General features: G+C 38.3%; 1 protein-coding gene across 1 annotated transcript; it reads right to left on the bottom strand.

The window, feature by feature from the left end:
- Positions 1-8675: 8675 nt before the first annotated feature.
- On the bottom strand, positions 8676-9580 carry LOC136206228 (germin-like protein subfamily 1 member 14). The gene is made up of 2 exons (XM_065997196.1): positions 9460-9580; positions 8676-9384 (listed from the first exon to the last, which is right to left on the bottom strand). Exons 1-2 carry the CDS (start codon positions 9578-9580, stop codon positions 8837-8839), a joined length of 669 nt encoding a protein of 222 aa, XP_065853268.1. The 3' UTR covers positions 8676-8836.
- Between the last annotated feature and the right edge of the window lie 7822 nt (positions 9581-17402).

Below are 17402 nucleotides of genomic sequence, written 5' to 3'. Positions count from 1 at the left end.
AAGTTCTTGTTGTTAAGATAGTCTTTCTCTAGAGTTTCGTCCATGGGGTCATTCGTTTAGGGTTTAATCTGATTCATTATTCTTTGGGGTTCCACTCTCTCGCGTGCTTGCGAAGAGCTTAAGCCTATACGAGTTTTTAAAGATGGTTTAGTATTATTTATTTTTTTACTATTCACGTGTGTTATTCACGTTTTTACTATTCACATGCACTATTCACGTTTTTACTATTCACATGCACTATTCACATTTTTACTATTCACGTGCACTATTCATGATTTTACTATTCATGTGCGCTATTCACATTTTTACTATTCACGTACACTATTCATGATTTTACTATTCACGTGCACTATTCACATGCATTGTTCGCATTTTTACTATTCACATGTATAAAGTTCACATTCTTTCCAAAAATCGTAAAGCATAGCTCACATGCATGAGAGTTCGTGTTTTCTAACTAAAAGGCTTATAACCAGTTTAAAGGTTAGCATGCAAATAACGTTCAAATGAGGTTGCTAAAACCTAGAAGTCTTGACAAATAAAAATAAGGAGGTACTTACCCGGTTAACGTTGGTCCGACTCAAGTGAGAATCAGGGTTCTGGAAAGGAACCACTCTAGCCAAGTCCTCGAAAACCGCCTCCATACCCTTTGTGCCATCGTATCTACTCGACCCCATCACGAGAATACTCTAATGTTCGTGAGAGAGAGAGAAGAAGAGAGAGAAGGTGTGGGGTTGGAAATGAACCCCACCACCCTTTTATAAGGGTAGTGGATGGCATGGTTGTAATAACGAAAAAGGTACGACGTGACATAAAGGTAAAAAGTAAATAATTAATTACCGGGTGCACAGACCTCCGATTTACAGTCCGTTTCAACCTGCGTTTCTGCCAGGCGGTGGCCAATACCCCAAGGAGATGACTCCAGGCGACAGCCAAAATTTACAGAATAGTGGCGCCAGTCAAAATACAGACAACAGTCAATAGAAAAATAATTTTTAGCCTAAAATGTTCCAGACAAAAGGATAAGGACATCCCTATCGACAACTCCAGTACACGAGACAGTAACTCCAGTCAAAAATGCAGGCGACAGGGTCTGGAAATTCAGAATTGCTAGAGAGAGCCATTTTACCTGCGGTCGACGACCAAGGTTGCTAGAGAGAGCCATTTTACCCGCGGTCGATGACTAGGGTTGCTAGAGAGAGCCATTTTACCTGCGGTCGATGACCAAGGTTGCGAGAGAGAGCCATTTTACCTGCGGTCGATGACCAGGGTTGCTAGAGAGAGCCATTTTACCTGCGGTCGATGACCATGGTTGCTAGAGAGAGCCATTTTACCCGCGGTCGATGACCAGGGTTGCTAGAGAGAGCCATTTTACCTGCGGTCGATGACCAAGGTTGCTAGAGAGAGCCATTTTACCTGCGGTCGATGACCAAGGTTGCTAGAGAGAGCCATTTTACCTGCGGTCGATGACCAGGGTTGCTAGAGAGAGCCATTTTACCTGCCGTCGATGACCAAGGTTGCTAGAGAGAGCCATTTTACCTGCGGTCGATGACCAAGGTTGCTAGAGAGAGCCATTTTACCCGCGGTCGATGACCAGGGTTGCTAGAGAGAGCCATTTTACCTGTGGTCGATGACCAGGGTTGCTAGAGAGAGCCATTTTACCTGCGGTCGATGACCAGGGTTGCTAGAGAGAGCCATTTACCTGCGGTCGATATTTTGACCAGGGTCACTAGAAAGAGCTATTTACCCGCGGTCGGTTTAGACTAGGGTCGCTAGAAATAGCTATTTTACCTGCGGTCGATTTAGACTAGGGTTGCTAGAAAGAGCCATTTTACCTGCAGTCGATTTAGAGACTAGAGTCCCCAGAAGAAGCGTCCGCCGGCAGCCGATTCAAAGGCAAAGATGGGACAGCCAAGGTGAAGATTGAAGACAAGGCAGGAGCGTGCGGCGCGGAGATCAGGTATTCCTCCTCCTACTCTATATGTGTCTTTTACTTTAATATATTTCCATTGCGTGTGTTGCGTTCACGAAAAACGTTTTCAAAACACACACATCACTGTCAAGATAGAAAAGTAGGGGCAACTGTAGACACCGAGTCGGAGGACCTGTGACGAAAACCCACGACAAACGGCTGAAGCGGTTTATTCCATTAGTTAGGAAATTTAAAAATCAAAAGGAAACTTGGAGAGCCGGCATGTGATAGCCCCGCTAACAAATTCAGCATCTCCTGAGTAAGGTTGAGCACGTTCATCGTCATATCGATAAATGAGAGGGCCCCAGAGGTCGAGCGTCAGCCGGTGAATGACCAACGTCGCTCCCGGTAACGATCGTCGCTCCGTAAATAACGGCGCGCGACGCATCGAGCGCCCGCCCGACGGGCCGAGCGTTGAGCGTCGCCCGTCGGACGGTGGGCGTCGCCCGTCGGGCGTTGTGCGCGGCCCGATGCACGATCGACGTCGCCCAACGCTCGTTGGGGCGGACGCCCAATGACGTCGGGCGAACGCCCAACGTTCGTTGGGCGGACGACCGAGGATGTTGGGCGCGCGCCCAACGTTGGTTGGGCGCGCGCGCCCAACAGAAGTTGGGCGTTCGCCTAACCAAAGTTGGGCGTTCGCCCAACCTAATTTGGGCGTCGCCCAACTCCCGTCGGGCGGCCCCAAATTTTTTTGGGATCCATGCCTATAAAAGGCACGGATTCCCATACATTTGAAAAGGAGATGGATTTTTGAAGCTTCTCACTCTAGACATTTTTAGAGAGAGAAAGTCAATTTTTTGGGAGAAAACATTTTTTTCCTAAAAAAATCCAAATTTTCTAAAAGTCAAATATTTTACCAAAACACCAAAAAACACCGAAAAATCATAATTCGTGGAATCAACCGACTTCAGCTGTCAATACCGATCTTGAGGTATTATCCGAGGACTAGACTCGTTTTATTTATTTATTTTATTATTCTATTCATTTATTTATTTTTAGGATATAGTTTTATTTATTTATTTATCACGTTTATTTACTTTTCCGCGTTTATTTAATTCCCGTCTCGTATTAAACAAACGTTTTGTTTTGTTTTGAAATAAAAACCTCGTCTTAAAGTCCCAACATGAACCGTGACCCGATTTAAGGGTAGTTCGGGATTAAGACGTTGTAAATATAGATTTTAAAAATATTTTTAAATAACGTTTTGAAATAAAACATCGTTTTAGGAGTCTCCGTTATAGACTATGATCCAACTTTGGTAGTTCGGAGACCCAAAACGATAGAATAGATTAGATTTAAAGTGTTTGAATAAATCTGGAAAGTTAGGTGCTGTTTCTGTAATTCTGCCATTTTCTGTCGCTAAAGACTGTTTACCGACGGATTTTCCGTCGGTGAATCTGCTGGAACTTTAAAAAGCCCATTTTTGAACATTTTTCTTACCTTTTTGGAATTGATTCTTATGTATGTATATATGTAACTATGTAATATGTTTATCAAAATTATTTTTGGGGTATATAACTATTAAATACCAATTATACATCTATTCATTCGCTATTTTGATACCATTTATACTAAATTAGCTTTGATAAATTATATGTATATATATATGTATAGTTTTTTGGGGTTTTTGGGATAATTAATTAATAGATGATGTTGAGGGGTATTAAACCTTGGTTTAGAGTTTATTAGGTAAAAACTATTTTGGATTAAAAGTTGTTTTTCTACATTTATGAACTTTGTACATTGTTTTACATGATTTTAATTTGAATAAAAGTATGTTATATCTAATAGTATTTTCACCACTATTTTTACCTATTAATATGTATTATTTTCTCTATTTGGTTTTAATGGGTATTATTACTCATTTTTGTGTATATATATATATATTTCAAATGTATTTAGGGTAGGGTTTGGATTTAATTTGTTTATTATTGTAATTGTGTTTAAGTAAGGAGTAAATTGAGTGAAAAAGGGAAAAATAAACCACAAAAGAGATCTCAACTTGATTATTTAAACTAAAGATTTTTAGAGATTCCAAATGTAAATAAAAGGTTTTTGGTTTTTTTATCATTTTTAAACGATTTCCAAAATATCACGTGTTGAAAACTTATTCCGTTCCAATGACGGATTAAGCGAACCTTGTAATTAAAATCGTTTTTATTTGTAAATAATGAAGTTTTGAATTGTTTTCCTATCCAAATGGTTTTGTACAAAAATAAACGGACTTGTATGCTTAATCATGTTTTTTGTTAAAAGCTTCTTATCTCGCATTTTCAAACGCTCAAACCGTTCCAACGGCGGTTCGAGTAGAAATCATGTAAATCAAGGGGGTTTTGAAACGTACCTAACTCGTTCCAACGACGATTAAGGTACGAGCCATAAATAAAAACTTGTTTTTGAGAATGAGGTTAGCTTAGAATTAACATGTAAATTGAAGCATAAAACCACACTGTAAACAAATCAATTCTTACTTCTATCTCCCTCTCTCTCCTATATATTTTAAATTCATGCAAAATGGGTGATTCCTTACCAAAATGGCTTTCAATGACATGCTCAAAACGGTTTTTCAAAGCGAGAAAGAAAAGGTTTCAAATGAATTTTAAACTTAAAGAAATGTGCGATTAGTCCGTTATCGCCTAACACGCTAAGTAGGAGGCCGGTGGTTCATAACCGGGCGATGTCGGGGTGCCTAGTAGCCTTTCTCTGGAAAGGAGCTAGCCTTCTCGGCTCGTACCTAAGTTTCCCGAACCCTCACCAGTCTCCCGCAAGGGATCGATGTTCATTTTCCATTCGTGGGTGGCGACTCTTCCATACTCCGAGCTCCGGCCCTACCGAGTAGCTTGATTCCGCGATTGGTTACTTTCGGCGCCAATCACAGCATCTGTCGTCAACGGTGTCCACCCCTCGGTCCGCCCGGGCGAGGCTGCAGCACCTACAAGTAGACTGTGCTGTCTACCTGTTGAACATATCGCTAACTGTCAGTGTTTGGGATCAAATTCCACAAGAAGCATGGAGCAGAATAAAACCCAGTATTTCTCATTTGCGTGTTTTTGGAAGTGTTGCTCATGTCCATGTACCGGATGAAGAACGCAAGAAGCTAGATGATAAAAGCAAGAAATATTTGTTTGTGGGCTATTCAGAAAATTCCAAAGGGTACAAAATGTTCGATCCTCAGACTCAGAAAATCGTCATCAGTAGAGATGTCACTATTGATGAAGAAGCAGTTTGGGACTGGACCGGTAAAAGAGAAAACAACTACAGTTTTTATCCTTTCATGGATGAAGACAATGATCAGGAAGAACCAGCCACAGTCGGAGCCACAACACCAGCAACCAGTTCGACATCAGCAAGCTCATCCAGTTCGAGTTCGTCCTCTAGTGATGAAAACAGTTCAGATGAACATCCGCCCGAAAAGCCAAAAAAATTCATACCTATTAAAGATCTCTATGATGTAACAAGAAATCTCGATGATGAATTAACTCTTTTTTGTCATTTTGTTAATGATGAACCAACAGATCCAGAAGAAGCAATGAAAGATGAAAAATGGAAAAAAGCCATGGAAGAGGAGATTCATTCGATCGAGAAAAATAAAACATGGGAGCTGACGTCACTTCCGACCGGTTAAAAACCCATTGGAGTTAAATGGGTATTCAAAGCAAAGAAAGATGCAAACGGTGAAATTGTCCGACATAAAGCAAGATTGGTGGCGAAAAGGTTCAGTCAACGATCCAGAATTGACTACAATGAAGTTTTTGCTCCTGTTGCCAGAATAGAGAGTATCAGACTGGTAATTTCTGTAGCTGCTCAACACGGGTGGAGAATCCATCAAATGGACGTGAAATCCGCATTTCTGAATGGATATCTAGAAGAGGAAATTTATATCTTGCAACCACCTGGGTATGTTGTGAAAGGTCAAGAAAATAAAGTGCTAAAATTGAAAAAGGCACTTTATGATCTTAAGCAAGCACCACGAGCCTGGAACAGTGGCATTGACAAATATTTTCAAGAAAATGGTTTTGTCAAATGCCCACACGAATATGCCCTGTATGCAAAGGTGAAAAATGGAGATATGTTACTTGTTTGTTTGTATGTGGATGATCTCATTTTTACAGAAAACAATCCTAAGATGTTTGAAGAGTTCAAGAAGACAATGGCTCGTGAGTTCGAGATGACTGACACTGGTCTAATGTCATATTATCTTGGCATTGAAGTGAAGCAGAATGGCGACGAAATTTTTATTTCTCAAAGTGATTTTGCAAAGGAGATCTTAAAGAAGTTCAAGATGGAAAATTACAATTCCGTCAGCACGCCAGTCGAATGTGGAATCAAGTTGACAAAGGATGAAGGTGGAGACAGATTCAACCCGACATTATTCCAAAGCTTGATCGGAAGTCTCGGATACTTGACATGTACGAGACCAGATATTCTCTATGCAGTCGGCTTAGTAAGTCGATACATGGAAGCCCCAACGGTGTCACATTGGAACGCAGCAAAAAGAATTCTCCGTTACGTGAAAGGTACAACTAATTTCGGATTACTTTATTCAAAAACTGATGATTTCAAATTAGTTGGATTTTGTGATAGTGATTGGGCCGGTGACAAGGATGACCGAAAAAGTACAACTGGTTTTGTATTTTTTTCTGGGTGATACTGCATTTACATGGAGTTCAAAGAAGCAAGCGATTGTGACTTTGTCCACTTGTGAAGCTGAATATGTTGCTGCAACCTCGTGTGTCTGTCATGCAATTTGGCTCAGAAAATTGCTAAAGGAATTTCAGATGACGCAAAATGATCCAACGCAGATTTTTATCGATAATAAGTCTGCACTGGCATTAGCAAAAAATCCAGTGTTTCATGATCGGAGTAAGCACATCGACACGAGGTATCATTTTATTCGGGAGTGCATTGAGCAAAAAGAGGTGAAGCTGAAGTACGTAAAAACACAAGATCAAATTGCAGATGTTTTCACGAAGCCGCTGAAGTACGATGTCTTCAGTGACTGGGAGTCACTAAAAATTAAGTTTAAGGGGGCATGTTAAAAAATAAATAAACTTAATTTATATGTGAAGGTGAAGTATCCAAGTAATTGAACTAAAATAAAAAAAAAAACAAAATTGATCACAAAAATGCATGGATGGATCACGTGGATGTATATTGACCAATTAAATGTGATGGGTTGGTATAGAAAAAAACAAAAATCATATCATGGGAAATCAAGTTGTATGGTCAAAATAATGATAAGAAAATATATGGTCTTAATTGTTACAAGTATGTGGTGCATATTTCTAATTGATTAGTTTATATAGGGTGTAAGGTTTTGAAAATGGTGAGAAGTATGGAGTTTAGCATATGAGTGTTCAGAGAAATAAATGTTTGTATGTAATATTCAAGTTGTTATTGTTATGAAATATATATTCTAAATGCTATTTTATTGTTAGTATTACCCTCTTTCCTCAACAAAAAAAACGTCCAAGGGAACACAAAACGCTCAGAGAACTTAATAAAAAAAATCAAAATGAATTCTCGATTTTGAACAATTAAATGATTCAGACGGGGGATTTCTTGAACACCGATTACAAGTCATTTTTTTAAATGACACTGTCAAATGGTATTGATGAAAGCTAACGTCAAATTAAGGTTTATAGAAAATTAAATCACTAATTAAGTTTAATGGAATATATACGGAATCCCGATAAATTAGATTAAACCTTATTTCATGGTGTTCGCCTCTTTCGCTCATGATTTCACAGTCAATAGTTGATGGTTCAAATTTGTCCTTCATTTTTTTTAAGGCAACTTAAGTATTAGAAAAAACAAGATGCAAATCCTTGATGTCTAATATATTAACTTGTGTTTAAGTTAAATAAGAACCAAAGATGTTGATTATTATGGAGCTCTGATATCAATTATTAATTATGGAGGACTAAATTGAACCTAACTTATTTTATCGAATTAAAACTTAAATTGTACAAAATCTAACCCACCACTATCTGACACACACTCACTTAGACTTTCTTCTTTATTTTTTGATTTGCTGCATACTACAAACATACCCATCCTCAATTTATATTATTATGTAGTTGGTTACAACTTTAATTCTAACCACAATTTTATATCCGCAATCTTACAATTATAAACCATATATTATATGAATTCTTTAATTATTGAAATATGGATACTGTAAATTAACCTAGAAGTTATTGCAAGATCATTCGACTTTAATTCAATAAAAGATATCTTCATATTTCAATGAAAAACTATTATCAAATATATTTAACAAATCCAGTTGCTCATGCTAAGAACCCAATGTTGGATCAAATAAATAAACTTTCATAGATACAAATGAGAGTATAATTGCTGGAAGAAAATTCTCTTGATAAATAACTCTCTGTATTGATAGGTATTTATAGATTACAGACATGACTTTTAATACAACTCTTGATAAATACTGAAATGACTCTTCAACAATACACTGAACCAAATTAAAAACTATTAATTATAAGTTTATTATTTCAACACCCAAGGGTTGCTTGCACTGAAATAATTTATATATGTTCTGTTGAGTTGCTTATTGTTCCTATTTGTGCTTCTCTAATTTTATCTTTGGAACATGCTCAAACAATTTATATTCCTTATTGTTTTAAATCAATGAAAAGATGATGAAATCTGCAATGGTAAGACTTATAATGAAATTTAAACACACTAGAAGAGAATATATTGAGAAAATTGAAAGGTTTTACCATTTATTTGAAAATGAAGAAGCAGGAGTTAAATACCTAATGAATTGACATTATACATAAAAATACATAGAGGAAGTACATCTATGTCTTATTAGATTATTGTGTTAAAAAAGTAGTCAATCTAGTTGACATTGGCAAACTTGTTCTGAAGATCCTTGACAGCATATTGATCCAACATAAAGGCTTTAGCAAGAACATCTGGATTAATAGGTGGATTAGGACCAAAGACAGCATTAGCAATAGTAATAACACCTGGATTTTGGCTGCTTAAACCAGCAAAAGCAACACCTTTAGTCTTAGCAATATTGAACTGGAAGTGAATTAGTCCAATTGGGAATACAAAAACATCTCCTGGGTAAAGTGTTTTAGTGAAGAGCTTATTAGGATTAGATGTGACGAAACCAACAAGGAGAGTTCCTTCAATCACAACAAGGATTTCAGTGGCACGAGGGTGAATATGAGGAGGGTTTAATCCACCATTTGGGGCATAGTCAATCCTAGCTAATGATATACCAAGTGTGTTGAGTCCTTTTATTTGATCAACATTTAACAAGGTTACATTTACTCCATTGTCATTATTTGTATCTGTTGCTACATTCAGTCCACGATAGAAGAAATCTTCTGCTACGGTTTCATTTGGGTTCTTGCAGAACTTTCCATTCACAAAAACTGCATAAGAATAATGTTCTGTTAGAAAAATATATGAGAGAAATTAAATATATAGACAAGTTGAAAAATACATACCAGCATTCTTGGGTTCGGCTATGGCTACGCAGAAATCCTGGAGGGGGCTAGGATCAGATGCAGATGCCAAAGAGGAAGCCAGTGCTAATATAACTAAAGCTACAAAGAATTTCATTGTCATAATTAATTAAGAGAAGTCTTAAGCTTAATTATATCTCAATTGTGAGAATTAATGAGTATTTATAGCTGAAATTGTTTGAAATGTTCAGTGCCAATTACTCAACATAATAAATTGATAGAAACCAGACAAGTTATTAAATTATTTAAAGTCAATCTATTTAACCTTTCTCTGATTTAGTAATTTTCTTCCGATTCCTAATTGGCTTAGCTCACTGCATGGAATAAGTCATGTAGTGAGAAGAGAGTTTTGAAAGACTTGTCAAAAACAAGAGAGATTCAAAACCTTGAAGGATAGGCACAGTTGGTGGGTCAAGATCGAAGTAGGTCATATCACCTTGAAGGAAACTATAACAAAACTCAAATTGATTAAGAGGTGGTCTTGTGCTGTGGTAGTAAAATACTCAGAGTTGTTATAAATTACATAGGCAGAATTGAAAATCTTATATACCATTTGCTGACATTTCTTGTTTCTTTATTAGATTTTCCATGAATAATTAGCATAATTAGAGACGTGGTCTTGTAATTGTAAAATTAATCAGAGTTGTTATGAAGCTAAGTAGCTGATAATGATATATACCATTTCCTCACAATTCTTGTTGTTTCATTTGTCCAGTTTTTCTAATTAAACCTCCATTCTTTTAATTCCTCCTTATTAGTCATTTTACCGGGCCCTCATATTCAAATTCATCCGGTCCAGTGCCCAATTAAATGGCTGCACATAAGCAAGGATAGTTTCGTAATTTCATCATGCGATGCTAGGGTTTCCTTGTTACGTTTAGGGTTTAGGTCCTCTTTTACCTCTTTAAAGGTACATTAAATGAAGAATTGCGTGACATATAAAGAGATGTATAGCTATCTCGTTAAGCAATGTTTGATATCTTATAGTTGTTGATGTCTATCCTTATGAAATCTTCTCTTCCAACTGTACTTCAGTGACCTGAGATGGTAACAGTCGTCAGAAAAGGGGGCCAGAGTTCCAGCGATGCCTCTCCAATGCTAAAGTCAGTGAATATTTGAGGAAATATTAGACCAACTTTAGAGCAATGAAGTAAGAAGATGAGGTATTATGTATATTTAACTGTTGATCCTCAATCTATTTATAGGCAAAATAATGTTTACCTGGACATGAGGCAATGTATAATTGGTGTTCAGACCCTACGTTTCTGTTACACAGTAAATGTGAACTTGGGGAGCGTGCCTTTGGAATCCAGGATGATCATTGGTCGACGTGTCATCCTAGGTTGATACCTTATGGCCAAATGCGAGTTCAGAGGAAGGAAAGTACGTTTTTGGGCCTTATTGAGTCTGGGCCCTAAATGTTAGCTTCGGAATACGGCTAAAGCCCGTTTACAACCCATTCATCTAAGGCCCATTCAAATAATGTTGTATCATGATGCCAAAATGATGGGCTCTACGCATCAAGTTTGTAAAGTTCTTCGGTCTTTAGGTGGTAAGCTCCTTGGATAAATCTTTGCTTCGACAATTACTTGCTATAGCTTCCAGCGGCCCATCAACATTCAGATGATTGATCTGAATAACCACTCTCTGGAAACATGCAACCCACTCCTTTAAAGATCCACAGACTCCTTAGGCATTTGCTTGAAAGATCTAATACAGTCTGGCAAGAATTGGTCATACTAGTAAGCAGACGAATTTTTCAGTGTCGTTGAAAATAAACGACACATGAGTGCATCAGTTGTCATAGTAGTTTATAGAGCTCTCAGAAAATTCTTCACGTGCAGGGTTGGATCTGTCATACCGTTGTAATATTTGAGTAGATGATACTTGAAACCCAATGGCATCGACTGACTCATTATTTCAGCACTCAAAGGAGTATCCACATCTGTAGTCTCTGGCATCCTCGACTCTAGTCCTTCGCCTTTCTTCATGTTCCGAACTTCACTTTTGATGAGATTATAGACTTCCTCATTTAAGGAAGATTCATTTTCTTTCAGCTTCGGCTGCCTGTGATCACGATATTCAAGAGATCTAGAAACCTCTATCTTTTTCTTATGAGTTTCGTAACCATGAATCAAGGATTCAGTGAACGCCCCTACGCCGTTTTAGGGATCTAGATCCTTCCGGCTTCGGAACATGCCTATTAGGTGAAGGTGAAGGTGAATGATGACTCCTTCGATGTGAAGGGCTTTTAGGTCTTTCCTTCAATCATCATCTAAATACCTCAGGCTGAGATTCTTCAGAAAATCCCAACTTCCCAGGACATGTTTGCGCAATATGATGTCCCGTAGAATAAGCAACTGATCCTCTTCCGTCACCATACCTCCCAATGTCCCTTGTTTCCTTCAACTCCAGACACATAACCTCCATCTTCGTAGCATGCTCCGCTAGAAGGATGTTCATAGACTCTTGAACAGATCCCATATTATATATCAATTGTCTCGTTAAAACATCCATAAAACTGTGCTGCTCAGGATTTAATGACCCTAAGCAAGCGTCAATCCTTTGGTCTAAAGTTAGTGTAACTATCAGTGGTGAAAAAAGATGATTACGAGAATCAACTAGGCCATGATGGAAATCAGCTGAAGAACCAGGAATATCTTTAGCTTTTTGATTAAGCTGAATCACCGACTGAACTACAAGTTGCACTGTAGGTTGAATTACAGGATGAACAATTGAACTTTAAACATGAACCATCTTTTTACGAAAAGCGATCCAAGTTCACCGCACCAAATGATGTTTATCTTTATGAAATCTTCCCTTCCAACTATAATTCAGTGACCAGAGATGGTAACAACCGTCAAAAAAGAGGGCTGAATATCCGGCAAACCCTTTCCGATGCTAAGTCAGTGAATATTTGAGAAAATATTAGACCAACTTTAGAGCAATAAAGTAAGAAGATGAGTTATGAATTTATGTATATGTAACTGTTGATCCTCAAGCTATTTATAGGCAAAACAGTGTGTACCTAGACACATGGCGATGTTTAATTGGTCTTTGGACCCTACATTTCTGTTCCGCAGTAAATGTGAACTTAGGGAGCGTGCCTTTGAAATCTAGGATGAACATTGATCCATGTGTCATCCTAGGAAGCTCTCGAAAAGACCTCTCTTGATACCTTATGGCCGAATGCGAGTTCAGTCGAAGGGAGGTATGTTTTTAGGTCTTATTGAGTCTGGACCCTAAATCTTAGCTTCGAAATACGGCTAAAGCCCATTTACAGCCCATTCATCTAAGGCCCATTCAAATAATGATATATCAGTTGTTATATAAAACTATTCTTTAGCTTTATCTATAAGCCTATCTTGATATATAAAACCAAAAAATAGGGTTTTTTTTTTTTGAAAAAAAGGATTTATTATTATTATTATTATTATTATTATTATTATTATTGACACATCCCTACAAACAGTGGCAGAGGCAACCCGGATCTTGGCACCCCTAAACCCGACGGATCCTTGAGAAGAGTAATCTGTAAAAATGAGATATGAGATAAAAGATTTTAGAATTGAAATTATACTTCTTAAACCACAAAATGTCAAGGAGTTTCCAACTTCGACATTCAACCCTATAAAGAGATGACATGATATGAAATCCAAGAGGAAAAAGGGATTAGTTATTCTTATGTTGTCAACGACCTAGGAGAAGAAATAGTGAATTTCAGTAATATTATTATCAACAAGTTCAGATTCAAATTCCAACAAGTTCTTAAAGGTTTGCATATCCAAAATCAAAGTGATTTTAATTTTTTATATATATGCATGGATAATTGTTTTTTCGAGCTAAAATTAGTTCCACTAATCTGAAATCTTGGCTTTGCCACTCATCATGCACAACAAAGACACATGAATTTTTTTTGTTCTGTTAAATGTCTACACATAATAAATAACACATATTTAGCTCACGTTTGTCCTTTTTTCATGTAAGCGATATCAAGTATATTTTGCATGCATATTTTATGTTAAAAATAGTTTTTCCCATATCAGTCCATTGATGTGAATTTAGGGACCGCTATAGCATTTTAGAGACCCTAGGCAATTTTATGTATATTTTTTACAAATATAAAAGTTAATATTATTTTAGTAACATGGACGATCCTAGCATTTTAGAGGCCCTAGGCGACGCCACATGCAAGGAAATGGGGCAATTGCTCCTTTTAATTTTTTGAAAAGTAAATCAATTGGTTATATATATTTTTGACTATTAATTTCATTAGATAAATTCCACCACCCCTACGAAAGCTCCCCGAATCATTCTGGTGCATTGGCAGACGCCACCTAATGGCTGGGTAAAGGTAAACACTGATTCTTCTCTTATGATTTCTTCGTCTTTTAGCAGGTTGTGGCAGAATCTTCAGGGACAGCTACGACAAATCACTGGGTTTGTTTGCTTTCCTTTCGCAGCTTCAGTTTGCCCACATGGCAGAGCTTCAAGCGGCCATTGTTGGTATTCGGTATGGTCACTTAAAGGGTTGACACAGGTTATGGATTGAAAATGACTCATCCTTTGTGGCCATGTCCCTACGTTCCAGAACGAAGCTCGTACCTTAGCAGCTCCATGTTGAGTGGTTGGAATGCCTCCATCTTCTCAAATTGATGCATGCAGTAGTCTCGCATATCTTCTGCAAAGGGAACCAAGTTATCGATGACATTGCCAACTTCGGACGTACCAGCTCTAAGGAGTGCTAGTGGGAATCATTTGCAAATTTCTGTCATAGTTTCCTTATAGACAATGAATGCAGCCGAGTTTCATATCGGTTTGCTTCTCTATGTTCTCTTTGATTTGTTTGTATTGATTTTTATTCTTTATTAATAATATTTGGATTGCGGGTTAGAGTGTTGTGAGGGGTGTCAACCTAGTTGGGGTGCCTGTTCCCTTTTTTCCGCCTCCTCACTTTAGAAAAAAAAAGACTCCAAATTCTTCTTCAAAATCATCATCTCTTCTTTATTAGTATGTCGCATAGCTTCTGAATTAGATTTTATTTGTTTTTAATCTATTATTTATGAGGATGAGAAGAGATTCCTCGGGATCAGTAACCTTATTTTTACTAAAAAGAAGCTATTGTTTGTGGTTTGATTTTACGTTAGCATACTGAAAATTAAGTGCTGAAAAACTACGTAATACATTTTAAGTGTTGAATATTATAAGTGGTGAAAGTATTAAATAATATAAATATTTGATAAATAATAAAAATACTTAATTAATATAAAACATTAGTTAATGATGAGAAGTTGGGATCGATGAGCTCGTGCTGGGCATATCACAAAGTGCAAGATTAAGAGAATGACAACCACATGAAGAGTAAAATGCTCACATACTCTTTTAATACCCTATTACTTACATCTTTGTTTTGTCCTTTTACTCTGACCTAATATTCTGGGCGGCGCATAATGGGTCTTCCTCAAATCACATGCTCTATGCAATCCATCTCTCTTTCTCATCTACACTTTTTCTACAAATCCTAAACACTTGATTGAACCTTCCATTTCTCTGTTACACTATTGCAATTTCTTTCTCCAAAATTGTAACTCTTGAAGACATCGGTTTAGAGCTTTGCGGCTGGTTGCGGAAAGACACTATACGTCCTTCTTCTTCGAGTTTGTCTTTAGATGATCCTACTATCAGTTTGCAAGAATAATTGGTGGACTTGGTGGTAAGATGACCAAGAAGTTAGCTTTGGTGAGCTTGAGGTGACTACTGGCGCAGCAGGTGATTTGCAGCATATTACTGGTATAGTGAAGCAGGATTGACGATGACCTAGCTGCGCCGCCCCTGTTCCGCTGCCGCAGTCAAACACCTCGATTCATGGCAACACAACACGATTCGACATTCGAAGACCATGTGGGTATCAGAGTTCTCTTCAATCCAAATCTCCGGTTCAAAACCACCGTGGAAAATCCTCCAGGACCCGCTCCGACGTTTTCGAAGATACTTCAACGCAACATCGCGACATCACCAATCTCCACGGCTTCAGTCTATGAAATTAGGGGTTTTCGCTCAGTGAAAATTTCTCATTCCGCATATGAAAAACGAATCGATATGTGTGCTCACTCCCTGATTGGACGACTTATCTTAGCGAAAGGAGAAAAACCTTGGAAAGTAGCAGATTTAAAGGAAAAGCTCAGTTCCGAGTGGGGATTACGGGAGACCTGGAGATTAATCTCAATTGGAAAAGGCTTCTTCCAAGTTGTTCTTAATTCAAGAGAATCGAAAGACCTTGCGTTAAGCAAGGGGGTTCTCAATTTACAGCCTGGCAAGTTTCTTTGGAAGGCGGATTTCGATCCTTATGCTGAGAAATCAACTCACGTGTAAGTCTGGGTCCGTCTCTATACCTTACTTTGGGAGTATTGGGACATTCAAATCCTGTCAGATATCGCAAAGGGGCTAGGAGGCCTAATCAGACTCGACAGAGCAACCCTTGATGGTGATTTCGGTCACTTTGCTCGCCTTCTTGTCGACATTGATCTTGCTTCGGAGATTCCGACACAGCTGGGAATTGAAAGAGAAGGGAAACAGTTCTGGATAGATGTCTTATATGAAAACTTACCAAGTTTTTATAAAATTTGCTCTAATATTGGTCACATGGCATAAGAATGCAAACGTAATCTGAAGCCGTCGGAGCCAAAAAAGGGAAAACAAGACATAAAAGATAAACCGACATCAAAGTTGGGATGGATAGAAAAGAGGGTTGGCAATGAAAACACTTCGGTGCCTATCACAGTAGCCACATGCAGAATTATCACAGCACTAGCTCCGCAGGTTCATCCTACAGTCGTCGAGGGAACTGGATGTTTAATTGATAAATCACAAAGCAACCTCCCCGAGGAGGAGGAACAATGGGACGATGACTGTGAGAGGGTCGATTCACCGAGTAACTCGAACATTGAATTATCAAATGAGATTGCCTCTCCTAGCCTCTCTACGAACTCATCCGGCAAAAAGGGGCACTCTCCCTCCTCGGTCAGCTAGGCAGATCAGGAGGAAATGGAATCGCAGGAATGGGAAACGGTAACGTCAAAAAGCAAGAAGAGCATACCCAAGCCCCCAATGACAGACAGAACTCCAGCTCATACTAAACGGGCTATCAAGCCCCCGGCTCGTTTTAAATGAGCGTTATCTTCTGGAACTGCAGGGGTATCCTCAACATGGATACTCAGAGGTACGTTTATAATTTATGTGTCACTTATAAACCTGACTGGCTCTGTATTGCTGAACCAAGATGCTATTGACAATCGTTTCTGGGCAAAGCTGGGAATGGTTTTTGTTGCTCAAAATCAAAGGGACCCATCATCCATGTGGCTTTTTAAATCTATCAAAGTAAATTATCCGATGTCTGTTATATCCTGCAGTGATCAATTTATTCTTATCCAGTGTATACTCATGGGTACGGTTCAGTTTTTCTATTTTGTTTATGGCAGTATTTGGGCCAACAGGAGGAAAATAATGTATGAGGAAATTATAGCTCAATATACAGTGGTTCGGGGAAATTGGTTTGTGATAGGGGATTTTAATGCAGTGTTAAGAGCTCATGAAAAAATTGATAGAGCTCCGGCTACACGCCCTTGTAGAGAGTTTCGGGGTTTCATTGATGACGGGGAATGGCGAGATGTGCAAGCGTCTGGTTCCTTTCACACTTGGTCCAACGGCAGGCATAACCAAGCCCGTGTGGAAAGCAGGCTGGATAGAATCATTGTTTCTGGGGAATTTGTGGACTCCTGGCTATATAATGGTACAGTTCTGGTACGTCACCATTCTGATCATCACCCCTTGCTGTTCAAATTCTATCTCAACCTCACCAGGCCACCGCGTTTCCGATTTCAGTCTATGTGGGTGTCTCACCCGAGCCTTAAGGATGTCGTTCATGA

Source organism: Euphorbia lathyris, chromosome 9 (genome assembly GCF_963576675.1).
Source record: "Euphorbia lathyris chromosome 9, ddEupLath1.1, whole genome shotgun sequence".
In the NCBI taxonomy this organism is placed as follows: Eukaryota; Viridiplantae; Streptophyta; class Magnoliopsida; order Malpighiales; family Euphorbiaceae; genus Euphorbia; species Euphorbia lathyris.
This window is presented reverse-complemented; position numbering and strand designations above follow the sequence as displayed.

What these genes read in the sequence shown, in the direction of transcription:
- LOC136206228 (XM_065997196.1), bottom strand. Translation starts at nt 9,580, where the DNA reads ATGACAATGAAATTCTTTGTAGCTTTAGTTATATTAGCACTGGCTTCC. An exon ending in AGCCGAACCCAAGAATGCTG is followed by an intron (nt 9,385 to 9,459) that starts GTATGTATTTTT and finishes ATTCTTATGCAG; the next exon opens with TTTTTGTGAATGGAAAGTTC.